A 22097-nucleotide genomic window follows, 5' to 3' on the forward strand; every position below is an offset into this window, starting at 1 on the left:
CATCTTCATTACAGCTGAACTTGAGATACTGAGCATTTTCTCTTTTGGGTCATTGATGAGTCTGCAAATTCCAAGTGCTGTAGAAGAAACACGCTCAATAAGCAGGATCCACAGGGCTGATCTCATCCAAAGATCTGGTGAGCAGCTTGGGCTGCAGACGGCTGCCACCGGGAACCCTCCCGCTGGACACCCACTGGTGCCACCCTGAGCTCTCCCTGTCCCTGCACACGAGTGCCCCGGAGTCCCTTCACTTCTGCATCCTGCTGACGTTCCCACAGACCAACCTCGATGCAATTTCTTTGAGAGATAAACACTTTCTCCTTTATTGTCAAAATAGGGATTTTGAAACTGATTTTTCAGTCCACATACACACCTAGCCAGACTTCCTTATTTCTAATTTCAGCAATACTGACTAGAAGATCTGGCTTTTTCAGTCCTCTCCTTTGCCCTTTAATACCTCACACGTCTCACTAAAGCCTTGTTTTCATTCCCCTCAGACTGGTATATGCCAGTTACCGAAGAGGATGCAAAAACGTCAATCAGTGTCTCAGACTGACAATTGCATTCAATTACCTCTGACCCCCTCAGCCACAGATATTTAGAATAACAATTCCAGAATTCAACAAGGTTGTCCCCAGGTGCCTTACAGATAAGTATGTAACATGGCTTTCAAAAGGATAATTTAAGTAGCCAGTGTTGTAAACTATAATTCTCCACATTTCTGGAGCACCTTCTACTTTAGGACGCATGACACTTAAGAGACTTCAATTCACTCTCAACATGCCTTTGTAAGGATTATTTGCAATTCAATGGCTAAGAAAAGCACAGCATAAAACATGAAGCTGTTGTCCAGGTGCATGGCTGAAATAGCTCTCCCCATTTTATGAAAAGTACAGCTTCTGTACCTGCCAAAAGTTATTGCTGTGGGTTTTGTCTTTGTTTGTTAACCTGTTCTCTACTACTCCACTTCCCTGAAGTGGTGTTTTACAAGTCTGTTGTAACACCTTAATCAGAAGCTTCATTTAATTTGAAAAACTGACTACATGCTTCTTCATTGAACTGTCTCAGCAGAAGGGTCCTGAATGTTTGTTACTGTGGTTTGCTCTAACAGCAAACATCTAGCACATGAAGACCAATATTAAAAGACAAGAATTTCAGAAGAATTCAACAAAAGACAAAAAATTTCTGTGCACATGCACAAATACGCATGTAATAAAACATGCAGGATGAGCTTTGCCCTATATTGTGGTTCAAGAAAATTCTGCTATACTTCTTGCTCACAGAGAAACAGCACAGCTCTCAGTGAGGAAGAATTTTTCCAAATTAAACCGAGAAGTTCCAGTTTAAAGGTCCTGCCTGCATTAAGGTATCAATAAACTGATCACAAAAATCTAACCACAGCTAGAAGAATGGTTTTTGATCAACTACCAGCTGATGTTCTGTACATGCCCCTCTACAGCCCAGTTCCTGGAAATGAAACACAAGAATATTATTTAGCCAAAAATGGACTCGCTGTTCTGAAAAGCTGATACGCCTTCCAAGCTTAAGGGCCTGACGTTATGACGGGGCTCCCTGAGGCAGCATTTATCCAGTCACACACATCTAGATGACAGCACTGTTGTTCTCATTAGGACAACAACTTCTGGTACTGACAAATGACTCCTGAAATGTTATTCCTTGCTGAAGCATCTCCATTTTGAAAGACAGGGATTGAAAAACAATGGGATACTCTCCGTAGAATAATCAGCTACTTTTTTAATTGAGAATTCATATATACAGCCCGTGAAACTCTGTGCAAATGGATGCAAACAAAGAGCTTCATATAATGCAGTGCCTTTTGGATTGATCTCACAGTTATTACTTATATATACTGGGCATTAATTGCTCAGCACAATCTCCCCTCCCATGTCTGTTCCTGACGCTGGATTAAAATATAAGACAGTCCAGCCTGAGAATATATATTTTTTGTTGCAGATGCACCAAAGGAGGCTTCCTCAGTCACTCTCTCTTGAGACGGGCAGCCTCCCGCCGCTGCTGCTGAACAGTCCTGGAATCTTCCCACAGACGAGGTCCTCTAATGTTCTCCCAGTTATCCAAGTCAGCCCCTTTCAGCTTCTGCAGATAAACAGCAAAAATGACAATATCATGTTAACAGCCACATGATTTAAAGTACATATTATTCTGAATCGTTCTCTGTTTGCACAAGACACTCAGTATCACTACTTGGTTGATGAATTTTCCTCTACCTGCAAGAGAAGTTCAACAAGAAGGAAAAAAAAAATTGGGACTTATCCATATAGGTACATAAATGACTAGGCTGGGCATTACTGCATCTTCTTATCAACAGATAAATAACATGTAAGGACAGGAAGCACTGTAGCATCTGAACATGACTGAAGATACCCTGTGTGCACTTTTTCTTTCTTTGCTCACCTTGTTTTCCAGATCGGTTCTTCAACTGCAAGTCTGCCAGGTACTGAAGGAATAGGAGTGATAAGCATTGGTACAGCTCAAACAGATTAGTAATTAGTGACCTGATGTATCCTGTCAGCAGGAATACAAAGCATACTGGAAAAGATACATTATCCAGCACACAAAGAGACAGTAACAGTGTAATCCCCTTCAATCCTTGTGGTTTTAACTTGAGAGAGAGGTACACAATGCTTTCTGCTGCCTACTGCACCCAGCCATCGCAGATGGATCTCACACATGAGATAAGCTATTGTAACTGACTGAACTGCCCGATACTTAAAAACTATCAACATTTTAATTACCACCTTGCCTATCCCTATCATTCTCACTCAGAAGTACCAATGACTGCAATATTCATCTAGCCTTAGAGGCACACAAAAATGGAGAACAGGCACCCTCCTGACCTCACCTACTAAGTGCTGCATTCGAAGAACACAAACATATTCTATATCTTCAGAGTCCTACTGGCAGAGACACAGAAGTCCCCTCCCAGCAGACAGAGACCTCAAGTCTCACACCAAGCAGCCTGTGGCACAGTACATCAGGCACTACAGGGCCCTGACAACAGCAGACTGAGGAGGGGGTTGGCACCCCTGCCAGAACCAGGGCTGTTCTACATGCCACTAACCAGGGCAATACTGTGGACCATTAATGATACATACTGCAATGGGACTTCAGCCTCTGATCTGTGATCAGGGCCTCATCTCAGCAAATGCTGTAAAAATGCACCAGAAAATACTTAACCCTGCCCTGAGTCTGTGGTCTAATTTGCCTGCTATCAATCACCCAAATAAATGGTAAACACCGAGGGACTTGAATAATAGCTGCAGAATAATTCAATAGCTTTAACAGAACAGACCTGCTGCTATTAGTTCATGTTATGTAAAAGTTTTCTGCCACTTCTACAATTGAGGAAATTGCAATGAGGTTAGTCAGATATCAAAAGAAATTAGGCAACATTCAACAGAAGATCTATAAGAACACATGCACAAACACAGCCGACTTGCACAAGGAAGGAGCAAATGATTTTTTTTATACAGTGGAGTTGGCATAGGTCTTTCTGAAGAATTGTCTTCACTACTTTATACATCTTATGATTAGTTGGTACTTCATTTCAACTGGAAAGGATCTGAGCTGACATGGAAGGAGGGAAAACAAGGGAAGGTACCCGTCATCCCACGCAGCAGCGATTATTCACTCTGATCGCAAATTCAGAATTTAACATCTGATTCTAATGGAAGCTTCAAGGAAACTACACTGAAAATAACCTTGAGCTTTACCAGAAGGGAAGCATGCTGATTTTATTAAACACAAAGGTACTACATAGCTATGAAGATCTAAACTATTCCCAAAGGCCCTCAGCTCCCAAAGTCTGAAAAAGAATCACCATTTAAAATACATACAACAAAACGTGTAGTATCTAAAGACAGGCTACGTAAAGAAATCTATCGAAAGAGACATGTATACTGGAGATCGTTACCAAAAGTTCATACAGATCTGCCCCTGAAACTTCATAAAAGCTTTTCAGAGAGGAGGTTGTCCAAAACAGGAAATATTTCAAAACTATACAATCTAAACAAACGAGTACAAGAAAGAATTTTGGCAGTTTCCAATAGGCAGCATGAAAGTAACTGGAAAACACACTGTGATATACTGACAGAATAAAACAAACAAGGGTTATATACAGTGAATGGCATTGCCTCAAACTAAAGAACAGGTGAGATCTATTGACAGTTAAGTTTTGTCAAATAAAATATAAAGAATTAAAGATTCTAACAAGCACATAGATTGTATTTTTATTTTTTTATTCTCATATTTACAGATATCATTTTGTGTCATGCATAAAGACTGTGTTGGATACTTTGCTGCAACTCAAGCAGCACCCTCTTTACTGGCACATGACAGTATCTGAAAAAATTAGTAGTTCTAGGGACAGGTCCAGTCATCAGAAGGCAGCATGATTAGACAGTCCAGTTTTCAAAACTAATACTATCAAGTCTTGAAAGAACAGAGGACTCCTGTTGCCTGTGGATAAACATATGAAGGAGTTTCACCAGTGAAAGTGTACCAGAAAAATCTCAGTTCTGCAATGTTTTCCTACTGTATAGCTATTTTCATATGTATTTAACTGTGCTGGTTTTGACTGGGAGAAGGTTTTTTTTTCTTCATAGGGGCTATGTTTTGGATTTGTGCTGTAAACAGTATTGATAAGACAGGGATGTTTTAGTCAGCGCTGAGCAGTGATTACACAGAGTCAAGGCCTTTGCTGCTGCTCACACCACCAACCAGTGAGTAGGCTCTGGGTGCAGAAGAAGCTAGGCAAGGACACAGCTGGGACAGCTGACCACAACTGACCAAAGGGATACCCCACGCCATATGACATCATGCTCAGTGCACATTATGGGAGAAGAAGAAGGAAGTGGGGGACATTTGGAGTGATGGCGTTTGTCTTCCCAAGTAACCATTAGGTGTGACAGAGCTCAGCTTTCCTGGAGATGCCTGAACACCCAACTGCTGATGGGAAGTAGTGAATGAATTCCTTGTTTTGCTTTGCTTGCGTGCACAGCTTTTGCTTTACCTATTGAACTGTCTTTATCTCGACTCACGAGTTTTCTCACTTTTACTCTTTTGAGTGTGTCCCCCCTCCCACCAGGGGGAGTTGTTGGCCAGGGTTAAACCATGACAATAACTCACCTACAACTAAACAAAACCTTTTTTCGCTTGATCACAGACATGTAAATTCTTACAACAGTATCACCCCAGAACAAATGGCTACATTAGATGTAAGCCGAGACACGCATGTAGATACATTTTAAATTAATCTTAGAACTGAGAATAAGACCAAACTGAGACTCCTTCCATTGATTAGGTGCAGCACAAGCTGCAAAGTTACACAGCTCCTTCAGGTTGCCTGAGCTGCATAGTGAGAATTTAGGTAAGCAGCTAGTTCTGCCCTCAGATGAACTTAACCTCTTCCATTCTAACTGCCTGGGTCTTTTTCACATCTTATTTCTTTCTCTTATTTTCTTCTTAGCCACCTGGACTCTGCCCACCTAACTTCATGGAGGCATCACATAAAGATGGTAAATCACTTCTAGCTTTTACTAAATTGAAATCCACATACACTGGCAGTCTGAAAATCAAAATGATTTTTCTCCCAGTTCAAATGTACTAAAAAGTCAGTCATTGGAAGAGTACAATGAAATGTAATTGGATCAGTCCAGCATCACTTTTCCTGCTTGTCTCAAATAGCCCAAAGGATATTGAAAATTAGCTGTTTAAAGTAAGATCAGTGTAGTCCATTAGATCTACTGATTCACTTCCTAAATCAGCTAAACTGCCTCTTAGAAGTACGGGATTGACAAAAGCTGTAAATTCAAGAAAAAAACAAAACAAACCCCACACCACCAAAAACCAAGACACAGCTATACAGACAGGCACAGTGCCGGGGGGGGGGGGGGGGGGGGGGGGAGGGATAGGACAAAAAAAACCCCAACCAAACCAAACAAAAAAGCAGCATGTAAATAGACTTTCACTTTGTAATTGCTGGTTCAAATGCCTAGCTTGAAATTAAGTAAAAGTCATAATTTTCTGTCAGCCTTAAAACCAAATAAAATTTTAAAAATAGTTTGAATTTTACTCTTGCGGGATAGTCTTCATGCCACAATTAATAAACTGAAATCTGCAGAAATTCATTTTAGAGTTATTGGTGCTCAGGCTGACCTAATGCATTGTGATCACTTGCAAAAAATGTTTGGCTTTAGTCTCTGTTTCCCACAAGTGAAAGGAGGGGTAAAAAAACTCCTGTTTACTTTACAGCTCGATGCAACAAATTCTGAGACGAGCACCACAGAAAGAAATTGCTCTAATTCAGAGAGACAATTATTTCCTATCATTATAGTAAGCAAACCCATTTGCAAATAAAAGATGAGCCACAGAAGAACATCCTCATGGCCAAAAGATGCAGTGAAAGAAATGCATTAAACCAGTCTGGTTTTGTAAGGATGTCAAACCAACTTGAAGACCATAAAAAAAATATATTGATGAACACTATGATGACGTATAGAAGCAGAGGTACAGAATTAAAGCTAACACTCAATATGCTGCCTTGTGCATGACTGAAAATCTTAACTTTGTCATCACACTGACATGGCCTCGTTTTTTTTACAACTCTTTCCAAGAACCACCTTCTGGTATCTCATTTTCTTAATATCAACTTAGTGGTACTTACTTTGTTTATATTATAACATAATTTAATATCTGTTATTAGTGATTTAATAATCTGTGATTTAACAGCCCATGATTAGCGATTTAATCTTCACATTAGAAAGTGTTTTTTCCAACTAGAGAATGTGTATACAAGCAAGGCAGCAAGCAGCGTGCTACGGCTAGATAAGGCTTTTTTTAAGGGAAGAAATGGGGGGTTCCTTTGCATGTAAGCACCCAGAGAGCTGCTTCTCTTTTTGGCTTTGCTGAAGATTGGCAAAACCCATGATGATGAAACCAACGGAGAATTTTTTTTGCTTACTTCAGTGGGTTCAAATACCATTCATCTATGGCACAAGCAATTAACCAATGGTGAACTGGTTTAAGAGACTCTTTCCCCATAGGTTATTTTCCCTTTAACTATGCCAGTTCAATACTATGTGGGGCTGTGCCCCAATCAGAAAAATGAAGCAGACTGGAAAAACAAATACATACAATTTATGAATGAACCCTACATATGCATAAGACTACGCAAACACTTGAACCAGCAGAGCTGAAGGAATAATTGGGTGGAGAGAGAATAGAAACATCTCTGACTATGTTGTAGAAGATGCGTACCAAGGAACCGCACCACCTACTTGTCGGTGCATTGTTTTGCCACTTTGAAGAATGAGAACAGAATTTGCCTCCACCTCAGAGATGTCACAGGGCTTAATTAATGTTTGTAGAGACCTCTCATGGTTTTGTGTGAAGATGCTACAGTGACATACACTACTCAGTAAAACAAATAACCATAGCACTTGGTTAAAACTACGTGATTACACAGCCCTGAATTTTTAAAATAACAGAAAATAATACTAGGCAAATAGACTTCCATCTAGGAATTAGGGTTTGCCATGATTTCCTCCTAACTGACAAGCAGTTTCCCCTCTTAGAATGAAGAATGTCTTAAAAACCACACTAAATCTCAGAGGATAACCCAGTGCCATTTATGCACTACATACGCAGATCACCCAAGATGAAGTTCTCAGTCCAACCTACTCACAAGCTCTATGGCTAAAGACAAGAGAACTCATGCATGGGCTATTTCCTTTCAATTTATCTCTTCTTGAGCAAAAATGAAACTCCAAATCATCCAACATAAAGAATAGCATGAGTACAATAGTACACCTTCAAGATGAACCATTCAAAATTCAGCAAATTCCACTTCTAATTAAGCAATGAAGTATGTTTATAGTAGTTTTCATTTCCCTTGTATATGAAGTTTTATCAAGCTATAGTTAATGTGCAGCAGAAAGAAAAATGCTGCTTATTAAGTTTTCTCTCTGAATTCACAGCTTGAGAGACCTAGCCAAGTTAATAGAACCAAGGAATTTCGCAACTTCGAGTCCTTGATCTTGCCAACTTTGTATCATATTAAACTTTGTAAAGGTTATGTCCTAGTTACTGCAGCACAATCCTCTAGAGGAGCGGCCAGGGACAGACTTCTGGGATGCCTGTAGGATCTTTTTCAACTATACAAAGGTGAGCTTGGCTAAAGGAGATATGTGATATTCTGCAATGCAGGAGAGCAGCAAGAGCAAAAAATGACAGTTCTGTGGCTGGTACGAAGAGCAAATGGATTTCCACAGCACGTCCCTGTCTGGAACCCACAAAAGCCTCCTGGCAGAGACTGTATTTCAAACATCTTGCTAGGCCTAGGAATACTTGAAAGTGTGGACAATTTTTTTTACTAAGTAGTTGACCCTTCTGAATTGGTGACTTAAATCTCTCACATGCTGCTCCTCTATCCTGGCCTCAGCTAGTTCAGGTAACATTCACACAGGGCTGGTGTAGTTTAGGACTTTTGTTTCTTATCTACACCTTCCTGCTGATTTTCTACTTATCTCTTTTCCAGAACTTGCTTGACCATTTATATGCTGAAACAGAATGCTTTCCTCTGTGTAGAAACTATGGTTTTGGCTAAATGTTAGCACAGTCCTTTTAGCCATAAATAGTTTTTTCAGTTACATCAATGGCTACTGTTCAATTTGTGCTGCTGGGCAAAATTCACATAGGAAAAAAATTCCTCCTGTTTCTTCTCTGCGGCTAACATCTCCCATCTGTTTGATAACGACAGCAATATGGGTGTTAGCCCCCCACTGTATTGCCAGTGACAGTATAGCTACTCCTCAGCAATACTGCTGGATGTGCAGTACACAAATAACTTGTGAATAAATCTACATTTCATTCTACCAGAACCAACAGGTCTTCAAAATCAAATCAGAAAGACTTATATATGAGAAGGCTCAAGGCATCTATCTAATTTTTTTACAATAATTACGTGGAAGTTTTAGAAGGTAAGTTCTAGGGTTTTTCCATGGTTGGATGGTATTTCGGTTTTGAACTGCACTGTGTTTAAAGACCCTTTATTTTCGTGTTAGAGCTGTAAGATGGCACAGTGGGACACTGGTTCTCCAATGACTTGCTGGGTAGATGCCATGAACAAGATGGAGTATTACACAGTGAATTGCCAACAGCATTTCCCACAGCCTCTGAAATTCTCAGTGACAGCTCCCAGCTATAACTGGGCAAAACTCAAGTCGTACCAGATGTACGATTAAGTCAGGGGCTGAAAGATAGAACTTCTCTATTCAATTTTTTAAAGTTTCATTTTTTAGATAAAAAGTATGCAAACTCCATGGTCAGTCTTGACCATCATCTCACATCTCCTTTTTCTGTTTGACCAGTAAGTCTCTTAGGACAGTGACCGACTCTCTGACAGTAACTTGCTGCTGCAGAGTACATTTGTACAGTATAGTCTGAGCTTTAAATAAAGATGGGTAACAATAATCTGAGAAGCAAAGAACATGCGAGAATTTTATTAATATCACAACCTTTTAAAGGATTTAAAATTTAGCCTGAGTGTCCATGTTGGCATCATCTGGAAGTACACTGGCAGCCACAGAATATTCCAGATAATGTTTATAAAACCATTACCCACCCTCCCCCCACCAAAAAAAAAAAAAAAATAAAGCTAGGCAAAAGAAAAAGGAGGATATTCTTGCAAAAAAATCACTGTGCCTGGTTGCTGAGACAAGAGCTTTCTTCAAAACTACCCATTTTGCTATATCTTCTTTAGAGGCAGTCAATGGGAAGAATGTATACAACTGTGTAGCTGAATTCCCATACGCTATACTAAAGTTACTTCAGAGGTATTTCATACCAAAGATCTAGCAATTCCCCACTGGGGGCCCATTAGTATGACAGAAGTGCTTAACATTTCCACCTAGTCGGCTGCACAAGAAATGCCGGGTAGAAGCTAGCAGCATCCCTCAGGACCATAAATAAAAGAATTCAGCCATGCTGCATGAATGCCACTTTCCCCACTCAAACTTCTTTTTTGTGACTGAGACAACACACGGTGTTGGCCATAACATGGTAAGAGTTGCTTGATTCCTCTGAGATTAAAAAAAAACCCAAAGTGTTCAGGGCATGCAAGCAGGTACAAAGGATTCTGTTTTGGAGAGAGGAGAAAGGGTGAGGAGAAGAGATTATTTATAACAGGCATTTGTATGTCCGATCACATTTGCTGTATGATTGCACTGTTAACTGTCCTACTTTGTTTTCCAATTATAAGAAATCATAGATTTTTGGATCTACTTCTGGTGTCCACATTTTGAACAGGGCTCTAAAAATGGGATAGGCTGCAGAACAGGCTGGATATATTAACTTAGGGCTTGAGAACATGCCTTTAAAGAAACTTAAAGATTTAGATATTTTAAAGGTACTGAAAAGAATGTTAGTTATATATAAATACCTTCATAAGAAGGTGGTTTCTTATAGGAAGATTTCTTATGGGATAAGAAAACTGCAAATGCAACACACACAAAAGAAACAGCTCATGGTTAAGGAAAATCCTGTGCAAAGTGATATGTTATAAACATGATCAAGAAAGAATTTACAGGACTATTTAACAGAGATGAATTCCTGAAATACGACCAGTAAAAAGTCATACCCTGTTGACATTCCTCTGGAGGTTAAGTGTCTTTCTTCCTGCAAGAAGGCTTTTCCACCAGAACTCTTCCTGTGTCATACCTATCACCAAATCCCACCTTCTTGTGTTGCTCTGATAATGTTTTGAACTATGGCACACAAGGCTTTTAAGATGTCAAGAAGAAAAGGAGCAAACCATAGCTTGTCTGTGGAGTGCACATACAGTCAGAATAAAATGCCTAGCACAAACTATTCTAACCACAAACCTTTCCCACAGCAGTTTCCACTAATGATAAACTAACACCACTTTGTCTTTCTCTACAAAACACTAATGATGAGGACTCACAGTGAAATAAAAACTCTCCATACCATTTTACACGTGAATAAACCAAAATGCAAGAAACTCCACTCATCCCAGACACAACTTGGAGGACAGTCAGAATCTAATGTCTAGGCTGGACAATGCACTGACAAAGAAGAGAGCATGGCAAGGATAGTGTGATTAAAGGGAGAAAGAACAATACCTCAACCTCATTTAATGCCACAACAGTCACTAAGGAGGGATTTTTTTTTTTCCCTAACATTTTTGTCATCTCTCAAACATCAAGCTATTTAGCCACTAGTATCTTCCTAGACACTGAAGTTACCCAACTCAATATGCCAATGTGTTCGTTCTTAACAACAAAATCCTCTGGTACTGATGATGGCAGCAACAAGAGACTTGCAGATTTCAACCACTGGCATTCAGGAATTACCTTCCTTCTAGAGCAGTTCTCCATGTCCACACACTTTGACACATCTATTTAATAATATAAATCGCTATGTTACTACACTGTCCCCTTCCTGAAAAAAAAATGTTTCATCCACTCTGTCAGCACTACAATCCCCAAAGTTAAGTCAAATTATTATTAAGTGGTTTAAATCTTTTTAAAAGAGCTTATTCAAACTCTTCTGCTCTTCAGATAGTAAATATACAGGTTATATTCCAAGCCACCTCTCCATATACCTGCTTTTACTTTTTGAACTGTCATGAATAAACATTTTAATACTGCAGTTACAATACTTGTGCTGCAATTCTCAGGACAAACAGTCACACAACTTTTGTCCAGAGCTAACACTGATCTTTAGTGACTTATCAAATTACGAGGAGCAAAACCTGCTCAATATTCATAAACTTTAAGTCAAGAAAGCAGCGGTCTCTAGACTGACTATTCGCAGACCAGCATATATGCCATGCTATGTCCAATAGCTTGCAACCAGTTTAAGGAAAACTTTTAGAAGTTTTACAGTTTTAATATCCTGAAAGACAGAGAACCTATTTTTCTTGCTCCTGTGTTCAAATGATGCTCCTAATTTCAAATGGACTCCTAATTTTAGTATCTTTGCTGCAATAATAATAAAAAAATCCTCACTAGCTAGCACTTTCTTCTTACGAAAGTATTCCTATATAACTAACATTCTTTTCAGCACCATTATAAAGATTTAAATCTTTAAGTTTCTTCTCAGGCATTTTCTGGAGCCCTGAATTAATTTATTCAGCCTATTCTGCAACCTATCCCATTTTTAAAGCCCTGTTCAAAATGTGGACACCAGAAGTAGATACAGTATTTCAGTATCAGCCTCATCAGTGCCACACTCTGAAATAAAACCACCCGTTCCTGCCATCTACCATTCCTGTTTATATTCATAAGGACTGAATTAGCTCTTTGTGCCACAGCATCAGACAACTCTCTGATGTCCTTACCATCTTCTATCTATCTTCTCTGCTTTACAACTTCTCATTTACTGTTTCCATAGCAATCCTTCACATTTTTTATTTATTGTGATATTCTTCCCTCTGCCATCAATTGCCACTGGTTCCCACTAGACATCACATAGTTGATCCAGACTCATTTTTCTATTGTAAAATGTTAATAAATCCTTCCTAAAGATGTTTTTATTTCCTTCAAAAACCCTAAACAACAATTCTTTATTTTGGAGTCTGATGTAACTGAATGAGGCCAGAATTTTTAGTGTGTACTAGACCATTAATTTCACAAACTACAGAAACTGAGTGCTAGAATAAGGAATGTTATTTTGAGATTGCATTTAAACTAGTGAAAAGGAATGTACTGTCATTGTTAAACATCCACAGGGATGTTTTTCACTCATCACAGTGACCAGTTTTTTTATTCCCCTCTTTCAAACAATACTTCTGTGCTTTCAAATAAAATACTCTAGGCTTTTGTCACAGGTCAAACACTTGACATTTTTTACAGTATGTTCTACAAGGCCCAGCTCAGCAGCAGAACTACATTCACATTAGTACCAGTGTCAGTAGTGGATAGAGCTGTGATTTATTAGGTAAAGGGGAGCAGCAAAGACTAATTGGCCATATGAGGACATAAATGCGTGCGAGAGGAATACATAAACAACGGAGAACACATGCAAAGATAGCTCGCTTCTCTGGCACATCCCAAGGCACAAGATAAATGGCATTATTAACAGATCTGAGATATAAGAAATGCAGTATGAATTACACATGCAAATTCTTTCTTTCTCAAAATAGTATCCTGTCCAGAAATACTCCTATACGAAATGAAGTAAATTTTCTATAGTTTGAGAAGATTTAATTCAGTAAATTAGAAGATGAGAAAATGTATTTTAGTTTCCTCACAGTAAATGGATCAAATCTGTGATTACAACTTTTTTTCACCACCACACTGGAGACAAAATGCAGACTTCAACGTGTTTAAAATATCAGAAATGTCTTTACCAATATGCCCACAGAGGTGTATACTTACAGCAGAAATTATTACATTCTAAAATAATTCAGTATGTATTCAATATGTACATCTCTGTAAGGACAATATGATATTTTAAAAAGTCTTAGGGAGGGCCAATGGACATTTGCATGCATCAGGCAAGCATGCTTCAAAAGGGCTGGTTTAGTATCCTCAGTAAGAGCTGCAGATATAATGTGAATAATAATGTAAAATAAGGCTTTACATATCAAAACAGCAACTTTTTTTAAAACTACCCTTGATCTCTTATCATACCATATTCAGTAACAGCCACCAGTGTAATCCTCTAATGTGACCTATATAGAGAATTAAGAAGATGTTCTTAAAAAGCTATATTTTGGACAAGTCAAAAAATAAAGAAAGGGGGAAAAAAAGCCCAGCCAAATAATCAGCCCACCCAACCTGAAACACATAGGGCCCACAGCAAACTAGTCTTCTAAATGACAGCTGTAACTCAGTGACTGGGCAGATTTTGTCGACCAGAATACAGAGGCAACGTTGACTAAAACTGTCACACAGTGTGGAGCCTGCAAAGTATGTGCATGACTGCTGGTAGTTCCACAAGTTTCACTGAAGCAAGAAATTATAATATACTCAGTGCTTGCAAGTTGGTGCCTATAGTAAAGTATACATTGACATTAGAGCTCAAAACAATAATCTGAATCCATTTTCATTATGTGAGAAGGCAAATCCATTTATTTTGCTGAACTTGTCTGCCCTCTATGAGACCCAAACACTACTTTGGAAGTATTTCAGCCTGGAAATTCTCTGCAGGTTAGATTAAGCAAAAAATAAGATTGCTTCTGTCATTTCTGTCCATCAGGAAGCAGCCTCATTTATCCAACTAGGCTTGTGATACATCGTTATGTTGGTTGCTTTTTATTATCATTGATGTATCCATAAAGCTAATGCAATTATGACCATTTAAATATTATCCTTCAACTATTTACTTATCTTCTGGAGAGAAAGCAAGGCTCATCTGAATACATATCAGCTGATTTTGAGGCTAGGTAGTGAGTTAAATAGAGAGATGATGTGGTTCTTCTTACTGCTTGTGGTTCTTCCACATAAATAAATCAGTGCAGCCTTACAGTATATTCTATGAAAAGTGAGACACAATAATCCCAGAGGCAATCAGAACTTGATAGTGTTTTATGTTTTGAGTTTCCATTGGAGCTTTCCCTATGTACTCAGGGATCAAATCTTTTTATTCCCTACACCATAAAACACAGATCTTCGTAGAAGGTGGACGGCCCAAAACTGTTTGCAACACTGATAAAACACTGTCACAAACCTGACAGGCAGGCAGATGTTCTGTGAAACTGGGCATGTGAAAATACAAAAGGTAAGCTTTCTTTTTATTTCAGACAAATCATAGAAGAGTAATATAACAGAAAAGTGTTATTAGCAAGACCATGTACTTCCATTTGGACACCTAAGTATGAGAGCTATGGGTGCAATCTTCCTCTTCAAAGGCTTATGACGAGCATGTGTTATGGGAAGAAAAAGAAAACCTGTGTTCAGCATAAAGACCATGGAGACAGATAAAGTGTTAGCTGGACATTTGTTCCAAATAATTTTAAAACATTAAAAATTATTTTATATAGCCTTTATCTTTGTTTCCAGACATGGGGGGAGGCATTTTCCAGTTTTCCTAACACAGCCTTTTTGCAGGCCTGAAGATTTATGAAACTCTGGACATTAAACTGGCCAAAACAGCCATTTTGGAGCTCAGTAATATTTGAAGAAAATGCATTGTTAAGGAAAGAGTTAAATATTTCTCTCTCAAATTTTCTGAATAGTGAAAAAGGAACAGCAGTTGTTTGAAAGATACACATAAGTTTCAGAAGCAGGAATTAACAGAAAGCATGTCAAGCACATTGTTCTCTAATTTGGTCTAAAGATCATAAATACTCATGCAGTGGAATTCTTGACATACACGTATACACATTCCATCTAAGGCCAACATCAGCTCTACATTTATAGAGTAGGTTAACCACAGAAATAGTGGAATTTATTTGTACCACTGTACTTGGCACATGGACATCAAAGTAAAGCTGTGTTAAGAAAGAGGCACTGCATGTTCAAAAACCTTTCTTTACATAAAACCTTGGTTTACTGGACATCAGTGAGTCAAAGGCAGATGGCTGATCTAATTTTAGTTAGGGACAGATACAACCCACTAGCGGCCAGGGTAATCAAGGGTAGCCAAGGTTATGAGCCCCAAGCAACAAATTTATTTTACCTCATATTCAGATTCCAGTGTTACAGTGTTCTGTTTTAATTTTTCTTTCAAAGCTGGATCAACCTGCAAGATAAACAAAAATACAGTAAAAATGTTTGCTTTTAAGAATTTTTAAAAATAAATCCTAACCCCAAATAAACTAAATATTGGTACATGCAAACCCTCCTCTCCTCTAAATGAGTTTATGTGTTGTTTGTTCAGATACCAGGATGATGAACACAGTACAAGAATTGGGCTGAAAAGAGACCAGTCAACAGCCAAACTTTTCAAATCAAAAAGGAAGCACATTTGTAAGTAGCTCTGCCCTTGCATTACCTTAGATACTTGAATCTGTAACTTTTGTTTGACACTGTCAAACTAAACAAAGCCTTGAACAAATGAAACAAGAACGACCAAGAAAGAGAAAATTGCGATCAGACTACATATTTTACTCCTGAAAGTTGTGTTCGGTACATAAGTATAAAATATATTCTGGCTTTCAAAGTCTAAACATGAGTTAAAACTTCCCATTTTCTGGTGAACACATAGCTCTTTCCTCGTTTTGATTCTGTACTGACAGTGCTGGAGGTTCCTGCCAACTTTCAGAGAAGTTTGTTCAAAGAACAAATCTAAGAACAGACATGTCAATGAAACACAGCAGATGCATTCCACATTTTAACAGCTTCTGCGCCCAGAAGCAGTTATGTTTATCCCTCCCTTTACTAAGTAACATCTGTCTCCCACAGGCTTAGGAGTAGAAGCAAAGGGGAAAAAGATAATTAGCATTCTTCATGCTTAGAGAAACCATTTTATGTTCTCCTCAAACAGATATAAGCCACATATGCAGTATTCAGATGTAGTCTTTAGGCTAATCAATTAAAATATCAAATAAATCTACCATGAGAAAACATTCTCAATTTTAGACCTTAAACACAACCAGTGTTCAACAAACCAGATGTGTTAGGAGACTGGTAATGTGTTTAGTTCTACATCCCTGGCACGCTAGTCCAACTATGATTAGTTCAGTGAAAAAAAGTTGTTATTCTTAATTTGCTTCTTCTTGATCTCAATGGAAAGGGCTCAGTTTTCTTTGCCACAATCAACCTCAAATGTCTATAGGCAGTCTGGAAAAGAAAACGCAGGGAATAAATATTATCGAATTTGCCTGGTTGTTGACAAGATCCACCTTCATATTTCACCCCAATGCAAGCTCCTGAACCTCAGAGGTACTAAAAATACACACCTACTATCCGTACTGATGGGGATTGCTCTGAAGAATTTCCCTAGGCCATAATGTTCCCCTTGGTTACAGACACTGCTTGCTAGTCAGTGCGCAGCCTGTGAGACCTCAGTTCCTAAGGATGTTTAGACTGGCAAGTCTAACGCCATCTGTGCATGGCCAGAGGTTCTATTTCCTTATCTGATCAGAGATCTGGCCATAGAAATACATGCATTTATTTGCAACTTCCAGACTCATTACACTTGGGAGCTAAGCCAAAACATCTAAAATGGTTAAAGTCTGTACAGGATACAGCTCCCACCTTCTTTTTAATTAAAAAAACCTACCTTGTAAAACAAGGTAGTGTCTCTGCACCGGCCTTCGACATCAAATAAAAAATGAAATGCTGCATCTCTGCCTTGGCATTCAAGGCCTCCACAGAACTGCCCCTCATTAAAGATGGATTGCCTCTCTCCTGTGACCATGACCTCCAACAACAGCCATGCTTCATTAGAACAACAAACCCATCCATCACACAGCCAGAACTGCAAACTCTTTGGGCAGTCAGACAGGCTTTGGAGCTCGCTTTCACAGAGATAAGAGTGATCGTGGACCCTACTGTATTCAAAACTAAAAGCAAACACTATTTGTTATGCTTGGTGTTCTCACAATACACATATGGACAAGGGGAAATAAATGCTCCAGCAAGTAAAGAAGCAAGCGAGTTTTATATCCTCCTATGTTTTCTCTTCATGAGATAACATGATTGGAGCAGCATTTTCACTTAATTAATCACAGCTAGAATTTAACTTACAAAGACAACTCAATATCCCCATTATCAAGTTTTATTTTCGCCATTTTTTGTGTGTTTGTTTGATGTGTGGTGTTTGCATGGCCACATTTGTGTAAGGTAAAGGGAAACAAGCAGTGAAGTTAATGCCGCTTCTACTCCCTTCCAGGCCCTTCTGTCCTCAGACTTCCTTGTGTCCTCACTCTTCCCTGCTCACACAAAGGGAGAAGACCAGGTAGAACTGGGACACAGCATCCCAATACTCACAACTGTTTGATGCTGTAGCTGTAATATTGACAAAAACAAAGAAATAAGGACGTGAGCTGAAATTTCTCAGGACAAAAAGTTATCCCGTAAATGAGCAATGAAGAGAAACTGCTGCTTCTTTAGAAGCAGGAATTTTATTCAGCAAATTAACTCACAAAAAAAGAGTAGTTATACTGTGTTTTGAGGGCAAACTATACACACAACTTGGCAAGCTCTTAATATTTAACACACAGGCACATGAAGATTTGAAGTCCACTCTGCAGAACATGTCATTTTGCTTGAAGTTCCACACACAAAAAAGGGAGCAAGTATATATTTCCTCTTATCTTTACCTTTTTTTTCCCTACATAGTTACCCATGTAGAATAATTTAAACGTATTAATACTCAACCTCACACAGAAATTGAGTCATCTGCACGTTCTAAAGCCTTGATTGCAAACTCCTGCTTTTCAGGTGCCGAATGGAGACAGATGGGTTACAGATTGTTTTCAGAACCAATATGGCAGTTGGGAAAAAGTATATTATAAAGTTCTGTTTTCACAGTGTTTGTACCATGCTGCACTGTCTTTACAACAGGAAAAGAACAAAGAAAGAAAAACAGAATGGTGCTATTTTCATTCTGAAAAGGCAGATGAACATAAATATGAGCTGCAATCACAGATCACAACCAAGGAATGTTTAGAATGTGGGCAGAGCCAGGAAAGTGTTCATGCCAAAGCGGTAGCTCCTTTGTATCACACATCTGCTGGAAGATTCAAACACAAACACACACATTTTGCTTCCATGATGCCCGCTATGCCAACACACTTGCTGCCAAATGAGCTAGAAGTATTCAGCTATGTACTAGCAAATGAATCATCAGTTAAATTTTGAATACAAATCCCTATTAGTAACTATGATGAGGGCAGCAGACAAAGTCCAAGTGCCATAACAGCCTGGCAATGTCCTCTGCATCGTTATTTAGGAAGCAGGAAGGAACAGAAAATATCCCTTTACACTAGAGGCCACCTTCTTGTCAGGCAAGATCTCAGATGCTCCTTTAAGATCCATTTATATTCAAGCTTTGTCTTCAAATATGGAATTCAAAGATGTGTGAACTTACAATTACAGCATAATTTCACATTAAATCATTACTGAAAATCTATCAAAACACATAATGCAAGTATTCAGACAGTTTTCATGAGATGCTGTATGCAAGGCTTCGAAACCAATACTGCAATTATCATTTGTCAAGGCTTTACTATATATTTTTCCTGGGGCGTGGGTTTTGTTGTTGTTTGCCTTTTATCTTTGTTTTGGTTTTGTTTGTTTGTTTGTTTGTTTTCCTATGTAGCGCTTGTGGCAAAAATGAATGAAACATTCCAGTTCTATTCAATATATTCATCAATTACTTGGATGAGCGACCAGAGTGCACTGTCAGCAAGTTTACTGATGACACTAAGCTGGGAGGAGTGGCTGACAGGCCAGGAGGCTGTGCTGCCATCCAGCGAGACCTGGACAAGCTGGAGAGTTGGGCGGGGAAAAAAATTAATGAAATTTAACGAGGGAAAGTGTAGAGTCTTGCATCTGGGCAGGAACAACCCCAGCTTCCAGTGTAAGTTGGAAACGACCTGTTAGAGAGCAGTGTATGGGAAAGGGACCTGGGGGTCCTGGTGGACAACAGGATGACCAGGAGCCAGCACTGTGGCATTGTGGCCAGGAAGGCCAATGGCATCCTGGGGTGTATTGGAAGGGGGGTGGTTAGTAGATCGAGAGAGGTCCTCCTTCCCCTCTACTCTTCCCTGGTGAGACCACATCTGGAATATTGTGTCCAGTTCTGGGCCCCTCAGTTCCAGAAGGACAGGGAACTGCTGGAGAGAGTCCAGGGCAGAGCCACAAAGATGGTTAAGGGATTGGAGCATCTCCCTGATGAGGAAAGGCTGAGGGAGCTGGGTCTCTTTAGCTTGGAGGAGACTGAGGGGTGACCTCGTTAATGTTTATAAATATGTAAAGGGTGAGTGTCACGAGGATGGAGCCAGGCTCTTCTCGGTAACAACAAACAGTAGGACAAGGGGTAATGGGTGCAAACTAGAACACAAGAGGTTCCACTTAAATACGAGAAGAAACTTCTTCACAGTGAGGGTGACAGAACACTGGAAGTTTGCCCAGGGAGGTTGTGGAGTCTCCTTCTCTGGAGACATTCAAAATCTGCCCAGACACCTTCCTGTGTAACCCCATCTAGGTGTTCCTTCTCCAGCAGGGGGACTGGACTAGATGATCCGTCGAGGTCCCTTCCAATCCCTAACATTCCGTGATTCTCAAAGTATTTTGCACTATATGGGCTTATTTAATAGTACAGCAATTTGGAAGTGCAAGGGCAGGTACATAGACAAATCTCAAAAAAGGTTTAAGAATAAAGTTTTCAAATTAGAGGTTTGTCCCAATTTTCCACTCCACTGTTCCTTCAGATTTACCCTTTTTTAACTTCAAAAGGTTTCCAAAGCTACAGACTCAAAAAAAAAAAAAAAAATCTTAGCTGGCTAAAAGTAATAGGGATTCAGCACAAAAATACTCTCAGAATCCTTAGTAGGCACCTTTTTGAGGCTGTAAGTACCTAAAAACCTTTAAAAATGTGGCTGCCACACAAAAAGGTCCATCTCAGGGAACAGACAAGAGGCACCACTTCAGAGCAAAGCAGGAATACCTGGTGCTTGCAGCCCCCACCAAACCAGAGACTCCTGCAGTGCATGGCAACAAACTCTCGGCCTCTCTACACTCAATAAAGGGAAATTTTTGATTGTAACACAAATATTTCTGGTACGTAAAACAATCATATAACGTAAAATGTAATCACTGACGTATAAATGTAAATCATAGAATCACTTTGGTTGGAAAAGACTCTCAAGATCACAGAATCACAGAATGTTAGGGCTTGGAAGGGACCTCAAAAGATCATCTAGTCCAATCCCCCTGCCGGAACAGGAACACTTAGATGAGGTTACACAGGAAGGTGTCCAGGCGGGTTTTGAATGTCTCCTGAGAAGGAGACTCCACAACCCCCCTGGGCAGCCTGTTCCAGTGCTCTGTCACCCTCACTGAGAAGAAGTTTCTTCTCAAATTTAAGTGGAACCTCTTGTGTTCAAGTCCAACCATTAACCTCACCCTGGCACTTAAGCACATACCTAAGAACCTCATCTATACATCTTTTAAACACCTCCAGGGACAGTGACTCAACTACTTCCCTGGGCAGCCTGTTCCAATGCCTGACAACCCCTTCCGTGAGGAACTTTTTCCCAATATCCAATCTAAACCTCCAACGGCACAACTTGAGGCCATTTCCTCTTGTCCCATCATTTGCTACTCGGGAGAAGAGACCAACACCCTCCATGCTACAACCTCCTTTCAGGTAGTTGTAGACAGCGATAAGGTCTCCCCTCAGGCTCCTTTTCTCCAGGCCAAACAGCCCCAGTTCCCTCAGCCGTTCCTCATCGGACTTGTGCTCCAGGCCCCTCACCAGCTTTGTCATCCTCCTCTGAACTTGCTCCAGCACCTCAATGTTTTTTTTTGTCACAAGGGGCCCAAAACTGAACACAGTATTGAAGATGGGGCCTCACCAGCACAAAGTATGGGGGGATAATCACTTCTCTAGTCCTGCTGGCCACACTATTCCTGATACAAGCCAGGATGCTGTTGGCCTTTTTGGCCACCTGGGCACACTGCTGGCTCATATTTAGCTGGCTGTCAAACAACACCCCCAGATCCTTTTCTGCCAGGGAGCTTTCCAGCCACTTTTCCCTGAGCCTGTAATGCTGCCTGGGGTTGTTGTGACCCAAGTGCAGGACCCAGCACTTGGCTTTGTTGAACCTCATGCAATTGGCCTCAGCCCAATGATCCAGACAGTCCAGATCCCTCTATATGGCCTTCCTACCCTTCAGCAGATCAACATTCCCGCCCCATTTTGTGTTACCTGCAAACTTACTGAGGGTGCACTCAATTCCCTCATCCAGATCACTGACAGAGATAATAAACAGAACTAGCCCCAGTACTGAGCCCTGGGGAACATCACTCGTGACCAGCCAGCAACTGGATTTGGCTCCATTCACCACAGCTCTCTGGGTCCGGCCCTCCAGCCAGTTCTTTATCCATTGCAGAGTACACCCATCCAGCCATGAGCTGTCAGCT

General features: G+C 39.9%; 1 protein-coding gene across 1 annotated transcript in view; it reads right to left on the reverse strand.

Moving 5' to 3' along the window:
* Positions 1–1712: 1712 nt before the first annotated feature.
* COX16 (cytochrome c oxidase assembly factor COX16) overlaps positions 1713–22097 on the reverse strand; it is a 50678-nt gene continuing 30293 nt past the window's right edge. The window contains exons 3-4 of the mRNA XM_080345512.1: positions 15682–15744; positions 1713–2115 (exon numbers count right to left, since the gene is read on the reverse strand). Of these exons, the coding sequence (XP_080201638.1) occupies positions 1999–2115; positions 15682–15744 (180 nt within the window). The 3' untranslated portion in view covers positions 1713–1998. The remainder of the gene's footprint in view (positions 2116–15681; positions 15745–22097) is intronic.

Source organism: Nesoenas mayeri, assembly GCF_963082525.1.
Source record: "Nesoenas mayeri genome assembly, chromosome: 5".
Classification (NCBI taxonomy): Eukaryota; Metazoa; Chordata; class Aves; order Columbiformes; family Columbidae; genus Nesoenas; species Nesoenas mayeri.